The sequence below is a fragment of the Condylostylus longicornis genome, unplaced genomic scaffold (genome assembly GCF_029603195.1).
Source record: "Condylostylus longicornis isolate FDR11 unplaced genomic scaffold, ASM2960319v2 ptg000135l, whole genome shotgun sequence".
In the NCBI taxonomy this organism is placed as follows: domain Eukaryota; kingdom Metazoa; phylum Arthropoda; class Insecta; order Diptera; family Dolichopodidae; genus Condylostylus; species Condylostylus longicornis.
The window spans coordinates 6,728,815-6,744,869 of NW_026578103.1; the positions used below are offsets into that span (position 1 = coordinate 6,728,815).

Consider the following 16,055-nt stretch of genomic DNA (forward strand, 5'->3'; position numbering starts at 1 on the left):
TGTTGGTAAAATTAAAATTTTTGATATTTTTACGCATAATAAAATACGGAAATGTAAATAACTTTTATTTACAGGAAACTAATAACGTTATTTATTCAAATTCATTTTTATAAGTAATGGATAAGAAAATATATTCTTGTACTTAAGATTTAGTTGGATGAGTAATTTTGAGAATTCAATAATTGTAAGCAAAATATATAAGAATAAAATGCACATTATTTTATTTACATTTCCTTCTAGAATTGCAATAAAAATATAAGAAAATTAAAAATATTTAATGCAAACAACGTTTTTACTTCCTATGGTAATTAAAAAAGTACAAAAAATTTTGGAAAATTTGAAAAAACAATTTGCAATTAGTAATAATAAAATATTTCCGGTATCTCATACAAATTAATTAAAAAAATTCTATAATAATTTACGAAACAAGTCATCCGAAGTACAACGTTTTTATGTTTCAAGATAAATTAATTTTTAAAATATTCATTAACGAGTATGAAGAGAGAACTGGTAGATTCTTATGAGCTTGTGGAATTCGCTGGATAATAGGAGAAGTGAAAGCTATTTTTAACAAATTGAAAATTTTATTCGTACGTTATCTCTGCCAACCGAACATCTTAATAATAAAAAATACTCTAACGACCTCCCTCAGAGATCGGAACGTTTCGTTTCTAAAGTTACAAGATTATAAAGGTGCAACTTACTCATTTTTCTCTGCCATCAATTCTCGTATTGATTCTACTTTAAAATTTAAAATTATATTAAAAATCTTAGGGATGTGCTGATTACTGTAGTAGTAAAATAAGTAGTAAAAAACATTAAATATGTAAATGACAAGTTGGTGTTTTATTGGCATTAATGAAAATATTTGTTCAACTACTTGATTATTGACTATTAAATTTAATTAAGATAAACATAAAGTAAAATATACAACGAATATACACACTCAAACATGCACAATATTATATTTAGATTGACAATTGAATCTCTCAAAGTTGATCTCTACAATTTGTTTTTTTTTTGTCCAAATATAAATTGTATTTGATTAAAAAATTTGATAGAATTATTTATGGTTGTACATTAAAGAAGCAGACTGAATAATTTTGCATAATAAATAAAACAAAAAAAAAACAACATTTTATTCATGCCATAAATTTTTAATAAAAATAAATTAATTCATAATACAGGTGATTATTAGTTATTTTGTGTGTATGTATGTAGTGATAAAAAAAGTTTTAATAGTTACACATAAATATAAAATCACAAATATTGACATTTTTTATAAATTTGACATACTGTAAAAATTTTGCACGCCCCTATCTGTTTTCTTGTTTTGAATTACAACTTTTAGGATCGAAATTTATCTCGTACTTAAGTGCCTCTTCGTTTGTTAATTAAAGTAATATTTTGTTAAATATAAAATCCATAAAAGTTTTTCACTTTAATTAACATTTCAGAAATCCTTTAGAATGGGCTAATTCTTCAATGTCGAAAATATTTTAATTATATGTATAAATATGTACATTCTAAATCACTTCTTCAACTACCTACGAGTATATTAGCTTGGTCAAATTCGGTTTCTGAATTGCTGCATAAATATTCCGACACGTATTGTATATTACGTGTATATTATACAATATGCCAATATAAATTGAAATTGTTGCCCAATTTTATAAACTTTAAACATAATTTTAGAATATTATTAAACAGTAAGTAATGAGATATTAAAATTTTTATTGACTTTTTTTTATTATTTATAAACCATAACCATCCTTACTATATTATAAAATATGCAAACAATCAAAAACAAAGGTAAAGTGGGTACGTATGCCAGTTTACATAAAATAAATCAGGTTTTTATGACGTAAAAGCGATCAAAAACGAAAGTGAATTTGGTATCAGTTTTAAAAAATATAAAATTGTTATAATTTTGTATATGAGTTTCAACTTGAACGTTTACAAGTATAACAGGTAATAACAAGACCATGTGTGCATATTCATATGCATATAAAAGGAACCTCAACTTTTTTACACTTTTGGTTTAGTTAATGCCATTCCGTAAAGTATATAAATTTGTATATATAAATTTATTATGTAGTTGGAATTGGAAAAACGTAATCTTGGACTATATTAAGGATTGCCTCAACTTAAAAAAAATCAATTAATTTATAAATGCGAGTCCATATTAATTATTTGACCATATATTCTTCGAAGATATATTTAAAAGTTTATTCTTAAAGAATTTCAATGAATTTATAAATTATTTATGAATAACTCTAACATTTTAAAATTAATTTGTTTTATTTGTCCATCCGTATAGAAATTTTTTATTTATTCCTATCCATATTAACATAAATCTGACCTTTAAGCCTTTAGAAATTGCATCCGATCCAAATTAAATAGGTATCAAAAGTCACAGTCAATGAAGCTTATCCTCAACTGAACGTATGCCACACATTCACAAAGCATTAGTTTGGGTAACACAATAAATAATTAAATAACATTAATTACAAAAATTTTTCCAATTATGTATAACTAAACCTACTTTTTTTTTACAGAAAATATCAATTAAAATGTGTACAAGCATGTTACTGCAGCTCTTACGTGCGCAATAAGCTGTGAAAATTTTCAATCAATGACGGTTTGGTTAATACAAACACAAAACCTGCACAAAACCTTAAATGGCAACACGTAACAATTGTGATTTCAAATCTATTTATTATTCTGTAATTAATTATTATTGATTAATAAATAATTGTAATATTCGTAAATTGAGCACTTATATTACTTGCCGTTAATGTAGCGAAATATTTAAAGTATTTTAACAAGATATAAAATCTTATAAGTATTTTTATCATTTTTTTCAGCTAAATTAGAAAAAATTGTTTATTATATTTTCTTTTTGTCCAGTTGTTTCACATCCTCTAAAATAGGAAGCTTAAATTTTATACACAATTAGATGCAAAAAACCCTCTTTCTGCAGAATATAATTTTTACCTGTCTCGCTCCATTTCTAAAAGTTATAGTCACTTAAACCAGCAAGAATACCACTTTTTGACAATTTATAATATCAAAAGCACAAACATATTTCAAATTTCGCAAACACAGAAAAGTAGCAACAATTTTAATCCTTATCTCGAACCGGTTTTTCAAATTTTTAACACAGTTTTTCTGTTAGACGGTAACAATCTTAAATTTAAACAGTTTCTATCCATTAATAAATAATTTATTTCGTATAAAAAGAAAATTGTTTTCCAAGTTCCTTCCCTCTAAACTAACGTTTCACGAAATTAATAATATTTAAATTTTTTTTCCCCTTATATTTCGGAAACTACAAACTTTGCCAAATTGTTATAAAAGCGAGAAACCAATCGTAAGTGCCTTTTCATTCAAAAGTTATTATTTGTCCCATTATTTGTTTTAACGCACGTAATTATTATTCGAATTCTACCATTACGTTAAAGTTTTTTTTTTCAATTTTTCCTCCGAAAAGTATGCAATATTTTTATTGTAATAAAATATGCGTATTAATAAATTATTTTAGGTAAGTACACGGAATATTTTTTAAAAGAAATATTGCTTTGCACTTGCTTAAGGGTAAAGTGCTAATTTATGAACCATTGATTTCACCCAACTTTATTATATCAAATATTTTTAAAACTATATAAGTACTTAAATTAAAATAATTATTATAGATTATAATAAATAAAATTAAATAATATTTAACTCACCTTTTTCTTCTTTACTAAAACATTGAAAATTATTAAAGTTATAAGATTCCCTAGGATTGTTACCATAAATTGATGAAATGGATGAACTTGTTGTTGTTATTACATTATTTTTTCTTAAATTATTTATGTTACTTTCATTATTATTATTTTTGTTATCACTGTTTGTGATATGCACATCATCATCACTGTTATCATTTATAATTTCATCTTCGTTTTCATCATCGGATTCTTCAAAACTAATATTTTTTACAATTTGATTTTTATTTTGATTTGAATTCGAATTCGAATTTCGTTCGAATGGTATTTTATTAATATTATTTAAATTATTATTATTAGTAGTTTCGGTGGCAATAATTATTTTAATTGTTATTATAAATATTAAAATATTTCTTAAATCTAAATAATTTATTAAATTTATTTTCTTCATTTTTCTTTTCTTTTCTTCTTTTTTTTTTTGTTTAGTATATTTGTGTGCGTTTTTTTTTTTTTTTTGGTTGCCAATTTTAATATATTTTTTATTGTATATGTTTATACATATGTTTGACTTGGATTTACTATATTTTTTTTTCTAAATTTATATTATTAACCTCTTTTTGCTGATTAGAGAATTATACAAAGAAAGCAAAAACATTTATTTAGAATTTTTCTTATATGTTAATTTCGTTACTATATTTTAATACATAATTTTGTATAGCAGTATGTATGTATATACGAGTATATGTTGTTAATATTTTTCTAATAAAAAGTTCTAATATCACATTTTGCGTCCGTGTTAACTACACAATTTCATATAAATTTTAATACAATTTTGATAATTCATTCCTATTATCATTTAAAGATTGCGCGGTTTTGTTTTGCTCTTTTTTATTTTTTTAAATATTTGTATGGAATTTTATGCAAATGATTCAATGTTAATCACTTTTTAATTACATACATACATATGAATATTTTTTTTATATTAGCAAATTTGGGTTATTATTGACAAAATATCAAAAATTTTCTTAGAAATTTTTCAATTATGATTTTTTTTTAATAGTTTTTTCAGACTAAATGTTTTTGTTTGCTCTTTTTTTGTTGTTTTTTCGTTTTTTATTAATTTTTTTTTTAATTATAGAAATTTTTTATTTTTGGATTTTGTTTTCGTTTTTGTTTCAGTTACAGTAAGTACTATTGAAAATTTCTGCCGGTCTAAAGGCCAAAAATCTAAAAAATAAAAAATTAAAACTGAATTATTAAATTATTTTTTTTTTGTCATTTTATGATGAACAAACATATTTTTGTATGTATATAAATTATGTATGTATGTCTTAATTATATGGGTGGGCGAAAAAATTATAATTTTAATACAAAAATTAGAATTTTCAATTTCGAATGTATGTAAGTGTATGTAAACAAATTATATGTGTTGATGTGTTACAAGATGAATTGGTACGATGTGGAAAACAAAATATTTTTACTTGTTACTTAAAATAAAATGCATAAAATTCAGCCAGGGTTAACTGAAATGTGGCACTTGCACATTATATGCCTTATTTTCTCTTCTCTCTAAAGCATTCTAAGGATTCTGAATATCAGAATTAAGTTCATTACATTGAGATCTTTGTATATTTAAACGAATTTGTTAAATTTTTGGCTAATAAAATCCACTAATTGATGATTCAAAAATGAAATATTTCAAATATGTATGTAAGTATACTTTTGTATTTTAGACATATCAATTCAAATGACAATTACGACATATACATTTGAAGACGCTTATTTGCAATATGCGTATAAACAAAAATCTTTTATAAGTATGCAATGCATTTTTTGCCCACATGTAATTTTCCTAATCAAATAGGAAATGGAAAAGTACGGGTATATGCACAAAAAATTATGCCCGAAAGGGTATACATATTAGCGTACCCAATTGTAGTATGTATAGTTCATATTAAAATATTCCTCATGTATATGTCCACATTTTCGAAATACATGCACATATTAAATGCATACTCGCATGTGCTAATATTTGTATGATCAATAATTAATTGAAATTATTGAAATTCATAAACAAGTTTATAAATGAGCAACAATTTATTAGAATAATAATTTTATTATAAAAGTTTGTTTGAATGGCCAAAAGTATTTGGATTTTTCGAAGTTCATAAATAATTCAACATTGTCATATTAATTAATTAATATAAAAATGTATTAATAATTCCTAATATAGAAATCAAAGATAAACAGTCCATTGTTTATTAAAAGAAAAATAAAATCTACGTAAAAATAAAACCAAGGCAAAGTCTGTTTGGCGCAAAATTTGACTTTACCTGAAACCGTAAAAATATACGTCAGAATTTTCTTCATACATTTTAATTCTCTTACAATTCATTTGTAATGATCAAACTTAAAAATAAATTTGATAAATGTAATTAATTAATTCGACTGTAATAAATTAGACTGTTTGCAGTGAAACGCTAATCAAGTTTATTAAACTTTTATTAGGTATTTGAAAATATATTAAAATTTAAATTAAATATTTTTTAATTTTATTAAGTCTACATAGAATTTTTTTTATGAATAAATAGTTATACTAAAAAGAAGTTTCCAATGTAATATATAAGGCGTAATATATATATAGTATATATATAATAGCATATAATATAATATTATATAGTATATATAATAGTATATAAGTATATAAGGCGTAATTAAGTTATCGTCAACGATAATTATGTTAGTCTAGTTGTAGTTATTTTGTAAATCTACATTAGTAAAGTTGGTAAATTATTTCTTCCCAAATTAATATATGGTTTAAGATTTTAAAATAGCAAAACGCCACTTTGCTTTTAAATATAACCAAATAATTTATAAATTGGGTAACTTTAACAAATTACATATTACACGTTTATTAGGTTGATAAGTAAAATTATAAGTAATATATTTTAAATCATGTAAATATACAGGGACGAATACATATATTAAATATTTAATAACACTCATTGTGTAATGAGCCACGAGTAAAAGTTGAAAATATCTTTATATATTTTGGTAAAATGCTAAAGCGGTGAAATCAATCACAGAAATTGAAATTTCAAATTCAAATTAAAATTAATATTAAATTTTGAGCTTAAAATTCGTTTTATTTACATAATACAGAAAAATTATAAGTATTTATTGTGATAAATTTCAAAAGAATAAAAGTTAATAATTCAAAGTGAAATTTCGTCATTGATTATTGTTCAATGTGGTATTACCCTATATACATACATATACGAACATGTACGAATTAGCATTTTTCTGGTAATTTACTTGTAACAGAAACTTTCTTAATTAAAGGGGTTTATTCTATGTATCGATAATGATAGAATAATGGTAAAAAGTTCGATGTTTTTTTTTTGTAAATACAAACTAATTCATACAAATGATTCGTGTCTATAAAGCTTCAATATTCAGATTAGCCCCAATTTCTCTTTATTAAAACAGGAATTTCAATATCGCAATTTCCGTATGGAAATGACAATTTAATATTTCTTTTAAATTTTGTTTTTGGTTTTTCGCTAATCTTTTTTTTTAAATTGTGTTTAAATTTACTTCCAACAATAAATAAGTACTTTGCAATTCAGTTCGATTTTTAATTAACATTTTTAATCATGATTTGAGTTCGACTATTGACCCGCACTAAATTTAATTTTATTAATTTTTGCATATATCAAAATTAAAATGTACTTTTATTTTTCGTTCCGTTTTATTTTCATTGTTTTTATTCTTTTATAGCTTTATTTATTAAAATATTTCATTCTAGTCTATATGATTAAAAATTGAATTTATTTTTGTTTCATTTATCTAATATTCTTAGCATACATATAGTGAATACCCATGTGCTAATACATAAACAATTTATACATTTGTATAAATGTGCGTAGTGTGAAGACACAATCATAAACATTAATCAACATATCTCAAAAAAGCTTAAAGATCGACATTTTATTTTAGTGTAGTAAATTTTAGTAAATAGTCAATGAGAAATCATAAATTTTTTAAACAGCTTTAGAAATTCATAATTTACGTAAAATTCCAATAAATTGTAGGTTATAGATGTTTAAAAGAATCGAATAGAGGCGGATTTTTGGTCCCTGCGATATTGGCCATTGTGTCTTTGAAGTTCAAATCGCTTTTAATATTCAACGATCAAGTTGTGATCAATTTTAATATTTTTTGGTATAGTTCAATTTCATAATAATGATTTTCAATTATAAAAATTTCATTACATTTGTATTTATTTTATTTAAAGTTTCTAAGTGTTCAATTTTTTGCATTTAAATTTAACAATTTTTAAGTTTTAGTGATGAAAGTGATACTTAGAATTAGAAGTTTGGAAACTTATAGTAATAATATTTAGCTGTGGTACTTATCTATAATCAGTAAATTTTTAAAAACAAGAACCATAAAAATTTCAAAACGTGAAATATTTAGTTATAACCTTTTATGTTTAAAATTCCAATTTATATATATGATTAAGTATGATTAGAATAGTTTAGAATGTATGGACTACATAATAGTGTGTATGATAATTTTGTATAAATACAAGAAGAGTTCATGTCATAATATTAACAGTGTGATATTAAATTTAATAAACAAATTATTTGTGTGGGCATGTGAAATCATATTATTCGTTTATTTTATATTCATATGCAGATACAGATAGGCACAGCAAGGTACATATATATATATATATATATATATATATCAACACTAATTCAAAAAGGTGCTAACACTATACGGATCCCATATGTGTACTATAAATTGTATAAATAATTTTTTTTATGTATAAAATAAGAAGTTCATGGACAAAGCTATAAAAAATAATAATGCAAATAAAAGAAAAAAAAATAAGAAAAATATCAAAAATAAAAAAAATAGAGTAACCTCTTTTTTATGCGGACATACCTACATACATATATGTGTACAAACATATATTTGTATAATATTTACATACATGTGTACATGACTATGTTTATTCCAATATTGTTTTTTGAGGTAAGTTTCTTTATCATTTTAGGTTGACGGGACAGTAGGTATTTTAATTCTTTTTGACACATTTGTAAATATTTTTTGCTAGAAAATGCACAGGTACGGTTTCTTTAAATTAACATACAAAAAGTATGTAGGTATAGGTATGTGTAAATATAAATTTATTCTTTTTTTTATTCTATTTTTGGATTTAAGTCTATTTATATGTAAATATTTAAATGAATAAATTTTTTCGGCATAAAAGCTTTGAATATTATCAATATTTTTAATTATTTTTGAAAATAATGGGCAAATAGTGTGTAAACACACGTACATACGTATACATATATAAATACAATTTTTTCGATTTGATATAGAATTTGAATATGAATTTCATGTTGACACTTGTGGAGTATTCCAGAAATTGCAAGATTTAATTCTAGTTTTTATTTTTTATATCCTGGTACTGGTATTTTTGATCAGTATAACAATTAAAATTTTTAAAATTGACATGAAATAATAAATTATATGATTGTTCTGCTATATATGTAGGTACCATTACATATAAACCTTTTTGAGTAGGTAAGACTTTTGTATTGGGATTATGTTCACAACTTAATATGTCCGAGTTACAGTTATCAAAAGTCAATCTCGATGGTTTTTTTTTTAACTTTTTGAAATTTTGAGTATAACTCAATTCTTATACGCCGGACTCTAGCTCTAGAACAATTTTTGCATAGCTGGCAACACTGTTATCTAAGCTTTTATTCGGCATATGAGTCATATTTTTATCTGTTATATGATTTAGGGGTTATTGCGAAATATAAAATATTGCAAATATTTTTTATATAAATTTTTGTTTCTTCATTGGCTTAAAAAAAATTTTGAGAACAATCCGTTTAAAAGCATAAAAGTTTCCAAAGCATATTTAATCATGCGCCTAACTCAAGCATATTTAAATATGATTAGGGAAATTCAAGGAAAAGTCAAAAAAAATTTAAGGAATTTTTGGTACCTAAGTATATACGTCTATATGTACCTATCTATGGAAGCATTTTAGGGAAAAATTGTCAAAAACTAATTAGTTCTATTACAGCTTTCTATTACTGCTTTTAAGAGTATCTTACCGTTTAAAAATTATCTTTTTAGTTTGTAAAACTAGAAATACTTCTTACCAATAACAATTAGACTAAAGTGTTATACATACTTTAGTTCGAGTATAAAACTTCTCCAAATTCCTACATATGTACATATGTATGTATATTGAAATCACATCTAATCGTTTGGAATAACAAGACCAAAAAGATTCTAGTTTTTAACGGAATAAAATTACAAAGTGACCTTTATATTTTATTAATATTTATTTATTTTACAAATTTCGCGTGGTGGAAAATTTTAAATTACAAAACTAACGGAATTCTAAATTAAAATATTTTGCAAAAAAAAAAAGAAAAAAAAATTTGTACTTTTAATTTTTATTTTATGCATCAAAAAAAGCTTCAGTTTTTCTGTTTTTCTAAACAACAAAATTTAAATAGTAAAAAATAAACTCCAAAATAAAAAATCGTAATAGATCAAAAATTTTGCAAATTAATTTTTGGTTTTTTACGATTTTTTTTCTTTTTTAGACAATAAAAAATGTGCGCAATTTTTAAATAAATTAAACAAAAAAGCAAAATAAAAACAACAATAAAAAAGTAAAATCGTAAGAAAAATTATTTTTTTTTCGATTTGGAATACACAGAATTGGTTTGCAATGTAAATATTTGATAATAAAAGAAGTAAACAAAGTTAATATAAACGATTTTTAGATCCTTGAAAACATAAAATTATTTGTGTTGATCATGTGGTACCATCAATTTATTGTATTGATCTTGAACCATATGCAAAAATATATACTTATGTATGTATGTAATGTTTAAAAAAGGCAATTAAACATTTGAAAATCCCAAATATTATTATTAAAATCCATTAAAAATATGTGTAAAAGATTTTTTGACTATATTTACAAACAAGAAGGTCGATTGGAGCGAAACTGTAACAACTCAAAATGCGTTAATTTTCAAGATAAATTTTCAAAATTTTTTGTTTCATTTAATTTAAGTTACGGAAAATGTAAAAGTTGCTGTTAAGAATGCATTTTAGGTTCAGTTTAAACTATATGATTTTCTATTTTATATGATTATTACCATGAACGAGCAATTGGGATCACTTTGAGATGAAAGAAAACCGCTTTCTTATAGCTAATTTTTATTTTGTTAAGAGAATGCGATTTTTTTATGAAATATTGAGAAAAAAGTTCTGTCCAATTTTTATGTCAATATCTATAAAATTTAATTTTTAGATTTGTTTCCCTTTTGATTCAATCGAGTCAATTATGTATTTTCTTAGTTTGAGTTTGTTGAATATTTTATACCGTATAAATTATCATATAATTTATGATTTAATTACAATTTTAAATTCTAATATTTGGCAATCGTATACTTACATATATATTATACTTATGTATGTATATAAATATAAGAGTTTGACCCAGTTCCAGAAAATCTTTAAATATTTTTTTCGTCTCATTTGAATTTATATCTTTATTATTAAAGCATGTTTCAATAATTTTGTAAAATAAAATGATCTTATAAAAAAAAACAATTATGTCATCAATTGAACCATAAAAAAAAAACAAAAAAACTTTATGAAAGCTTAATCAAAAATCAATTATTATTAAAATTTTAAATGTGATCGCTACGCTACATAAACATACATATGTATATGTATCATTATATAATATTCTCATATGGTCAGTAGATAACCATCTAAGATTATATAAAAAGATGTAAGTATTTGTGTATATTAGATGATATATGTAAAAAGAACTTTGTTTGTATGAATAGGAGTTTGAAAAAAATTATACGAATCACACAATAAGCGGCTCTTAAGCCACTTTTATAATTTATGTAAGCCACATTTTACATTTTTTCTCAAAAGGTCTTTGAATTCATGTTTCATATTTTCATTTCAATTACTTATGTAACTATAATATAACCAGATTAAATAATTCTTCATTTGAATAAGAATCATTTTAATATTGCTCTTATATATTTATTTTTTTTTGGAAAAAAAATCATTTGATTTACAAAAAAAAAATACAAGGAAACAGAACAAAACTAAATATGTATTTGACTTTGTCCGAATTGATAATTCATTTCAGTTGACCTTCTATACATTTACAAAAAATTTTACTTCTTGAATGAAATTTTGCAATATCATGGGTGCTTATATAATTAAGAAGATGTCTTAGATTTTGAAAAACCATAAGTATATTTAAAAATTTATATTTATTGAGATTATATGTGCATATATGGACGGTGATTTTACCAATATGTAAGTGAGCAAACAGAATGCGTGAAGAATACAAAAAATTTTTTTTGTACATCGTGATATTTGTGCTCTTATTTACATGAAGTTCAAGGTATTATTAAAAAATTTTATTTATATCACCTGCGATATATGTAGGTTTTCATTATCAATTTAACTTTTTATCAAACATTATCAAATTAATTCTTTCGAAATTTTATTGTTACATGAAATAAAAATTTGTTGAAAATTCCTGTGTAAGAAATACGAAAAAAATTAATGAAAAATCTAATAAAGCCTTTTTTTACTTTAAATTTTTTTCATAATTAAAAAATTGGAAAAAAATCTTTGAAAAAATTATGTTGTTCTTGTAAACTCTAGATGTTCTAATTGAAATTAGGTAATGCAGTTCTCGTATCAAATATCTTGACGTATTAAATATTTTCCAAAAATTCTCATTTTAATTAAATTTGATCAAAAGCATTTAAGTATTTCTAGCTATCAACTACGGTGGGAGTAACATATTCTGGCTGTGTATAAATTGCAGTAAAATTGTTCATAAACAATTCAGCTTATAAGTTGTAATTGTTGATTGAAGCATTTTACGCAATATTAATGTAATTTTGTATTATTCATTGCATATTATTTAAAATTTAACACATTTCTGTTATGTTGAACGCTTGTTTCTGTTATGTTAATTGATTCTTTAATATATTCTGTTTTAATTGTGTTTTGGATTTTCAATCAGAGCTATTACTAGAAGATCAGAACACAGTATAAAAAATAATATTGCAATATCTCATTAAAAATATCCTATTCAAATCAGAAGAAACCATATTATTTAATTTAATTGGGCAATAATATCCGGTTTTATTAGATCATATTTGATACATTTTTTACACAAAAACCGAAATGCAAGAGAATAAATTCTGACCGTTTAATATTTATTACATATTTTAAAAACAAAATGAGGTAAACTATTTTTATTTGAAATATTTTTACTTTTTGCAAAAAAAAAACAAAGTATTTGAGGCCAATAACTTTTATTTTAAGACGGTAAGTGCTTAAACTAGAAAATCTAGATAAAAGCAAACCTGGTTTGAGCAATTTTTTGTCAATACAATATTGTTTCTAAGGAATAATTAAGTTAGATAAGAAAGAACAAGTTTTATTATAGGATGAGTTGAACACCCTCACCAATCGTATGTGGCTAATTTTTTATTTACATTATTTCGATTTTTCTTTTTCTGTTGTCATAAAAATATTGATTGAAATTTAAAAACAAATTGATAATTTTTAAAACATAACAAAAAAGTGTACGAACTACCATCATTTTTCTTGAGCTCAAATTAATTTTCCTTAAAGTCTCTCATCTCAAACGAAAATCTCAATAACATTCAGTTACTAAGATTTCAATTCATGCATTCTTTGGAGGATAAAAAAACATACATATCTGTTGAATTAAATGAATTTTATTGATTTTAAGTGCATAAATACTAAGTCTTTTAAAAAATCACCCTTTTCTTTCTAGCTCGTTATACTGTTTGCGTATAGTAATGTAAACTTGTCTATGCAAATGAAATGACCTAAATGATATTGTAGTTTTTTGAGAATTACTCAAATGATATAGTAGTGATTGAAGTTTCTAGCTCATAACATATAACTGGCTTATACATAGATATTTTTCAAACATATCACTTCAAATAATCAAGTCGTTTACACCAAAATTTTTTTCATTGACATCTTCATTTTGGCCGTTCTCATTTGTTATGGATTTGATTATTATAAAAATATCAAGGTTAATAAAATTTTAATTACAATAAAGACAAATTTGTACAAAGTTCCTATTTTTATGCACATTTACATACATACTTATACTTTGTATATATACACAAATTTAATTTCTATTAACAAATGCACATATACATTTGCACCTATGTACGTATATATGTTAACACAATGTTGAAGTTTGTATTTATAGCCGAAAAGTATAATTTTTATCTTCAAAATTAATTTTAAACACATGCCATTTATATTATTGTATTTTCGAATGAGAAATAAAGATTAGATTGGCTTTTGTTATCATTATATAATGATTAAAGTATTATTTAACTCTAGATTACAAAAAATTAAAGCCTAGAGAATAGGAATAGAAAAATTGTATTTGAAAAATAAATTTAAAATTTCTTCAAATTAAAATTTTTTTTTTATGAAATCATTTCCGCATTAAAATTCCTTAACAATGTTATTTTTTTACAAATAAATTTTTAATTTGTGTTATAAAATCGAAAATTAACTAGAAATTTCAACACTTTCGCATTTCGAAAGTTTTTATACGATTGTTGTGCCCGAAACCAAATAACTTTTTCGATATTGAAGCTTTATAACTCTATTACGTTGCATAACAATAATAATGGCTTGTTTTAGTTATTCTTAGAAAAGCGGATGGAGTTGTGTGATTGTAAGAAATTTTATAAATGGATGCTGCTATTTGGTTTTATCAATTAATTTTAATAACCTCATAATCGTTGCAGTCATTATCAATTGATTGCAATCAGACGTATAAGTAAGTACATACTTTTAACGCTTTTCTGACTCAAAAATATTATCTGATATTTTTTGTTGCGGTATACTACAATATTTTTTCCAACGAAATTTATTTGACACATTTTTATAATGAAAATAAATGTCAAGCCATTGATATTTTAAATTCATAGGTTAGCTTTTACTTCTGTCTTCTGTTCTACAAATATTTAAGTTCAACAAATATAAAAATCACTTGAAACCATTATACTTAGGGCCCAGATAGACAAGCAATTTTTAATTTTGCAACTGTTTGATTGCTTGTTTGTATTCCATAGGTTTAAAATCAAGCGCGCACACATGCAACTATATTCTCGCATGGAATTAAGCAATAAAACAGTTTGAAATTTTTTACAAACTGACTGCAATTTTTATTTGCAATTTAAACTTGGTATACTGCAAGTTTAGTTGGGTAGACTTGCAAGGAACGATTCTACAATCAAGCAACAATATTGCTAAAACTAAAAATTTCAAGTCTGCCTGAGACCTTATGGTCGTTTTAAAATATATTTCAATTCTATTCAATTTCAATACTCCTATGCCTATTCTAAATAAGTATGTGTACACCTAATCCTAATGTCAATTATTATCAATTAACACATTATTGTTTCGTTTACACTTTTTCCTTTAAAATTCATTTATATATTCTATATACATACATACTTACTTTAGTAAATGTCACGTCATTTTGTTTTGACTACAAAATTATTAAAAAAAAAAATATCAAATTATTATAATTAATAAATTTTTGTTTTGAAACTTGTTTTTCGTTCTTTTAATTAATTTCATTCATTAATCTCTAATATTTGTATATTTTTTAATCACAGTAAATAACAAAACATAGAAGTGCTTTTAAATTTTTTTTATAATTAAAATCACATTGAAATCAAAAAATTTTTTAACATTGAAAACCATGTTAACATTGAAAATATTGTGCTCTTCAGCTGCAGCATGTTATAAACATCGCCCATATGACATGAACAATCACAATAATGTTTTATTTAATGAATTGATCGTGCGTGCTTAAGCTTATATTGACATAAAAATATTTTTTATTAAGTACACACGTGTTTAGTGTAAAATATGTTAAAATTTATGTAAATGTATTACGTAAGGTTTTAAATTTAATTGACATTTGTTTAAAAATCTTTCGGTCCGATTAAAATTGAATATTTTTTGAATAGATATCTCCTTTCATTTATTTAATAAATGAATTCAGGAATTTGTTAGTCGAGCAGTTTATTTGCATATTTTAAAGAGACTTTTAATTATAATACATCTTACACTTTTATTTTATACGCTATAAATTCTCTCTCTCTCTCCTTCTTATATGGAGCAGTCGTTGATTTCATAAAAGGTATTTTCTTAATATTAAGAATATCATTTCACTTTCTGTAA

General features: G+C 23.2%; 1 protein-coding gene across 3 annotated transcripts in view; it reads right to left on the bottom strand.

Annotated features, from left to right (window-relative positions):
• The window catches only part of LOC129615335 (atrial natriuretic peptide receptor 2-like), a 70,383-nt gene that overhangs the window by 36,422 nt on the left and 17,906 nt on the right, over positions 1 to 16,055 (bottom strand). For 2 of the 3 annotated variants that reach the window (XM_055530479.1, XM_055530480.1), the window contains exon 2: positions 3,732 to 4,934. The exons of the other annotated variant lie outside the window; for it this stretch is intronic. In XM_055530479.1, the coding sequence (XP_055386454.1) occupies positions 3,732 to 4,158 (427 nt within the window). In that variant the 5' untranslated portion in view covers positions 4,159 to 4,934. The remainder of the gene's footprint in view (positions 1 to 3,731; positions 4,935 to 16,055) is intronic. 3 annotated transcript variants of the gene reach the window in all.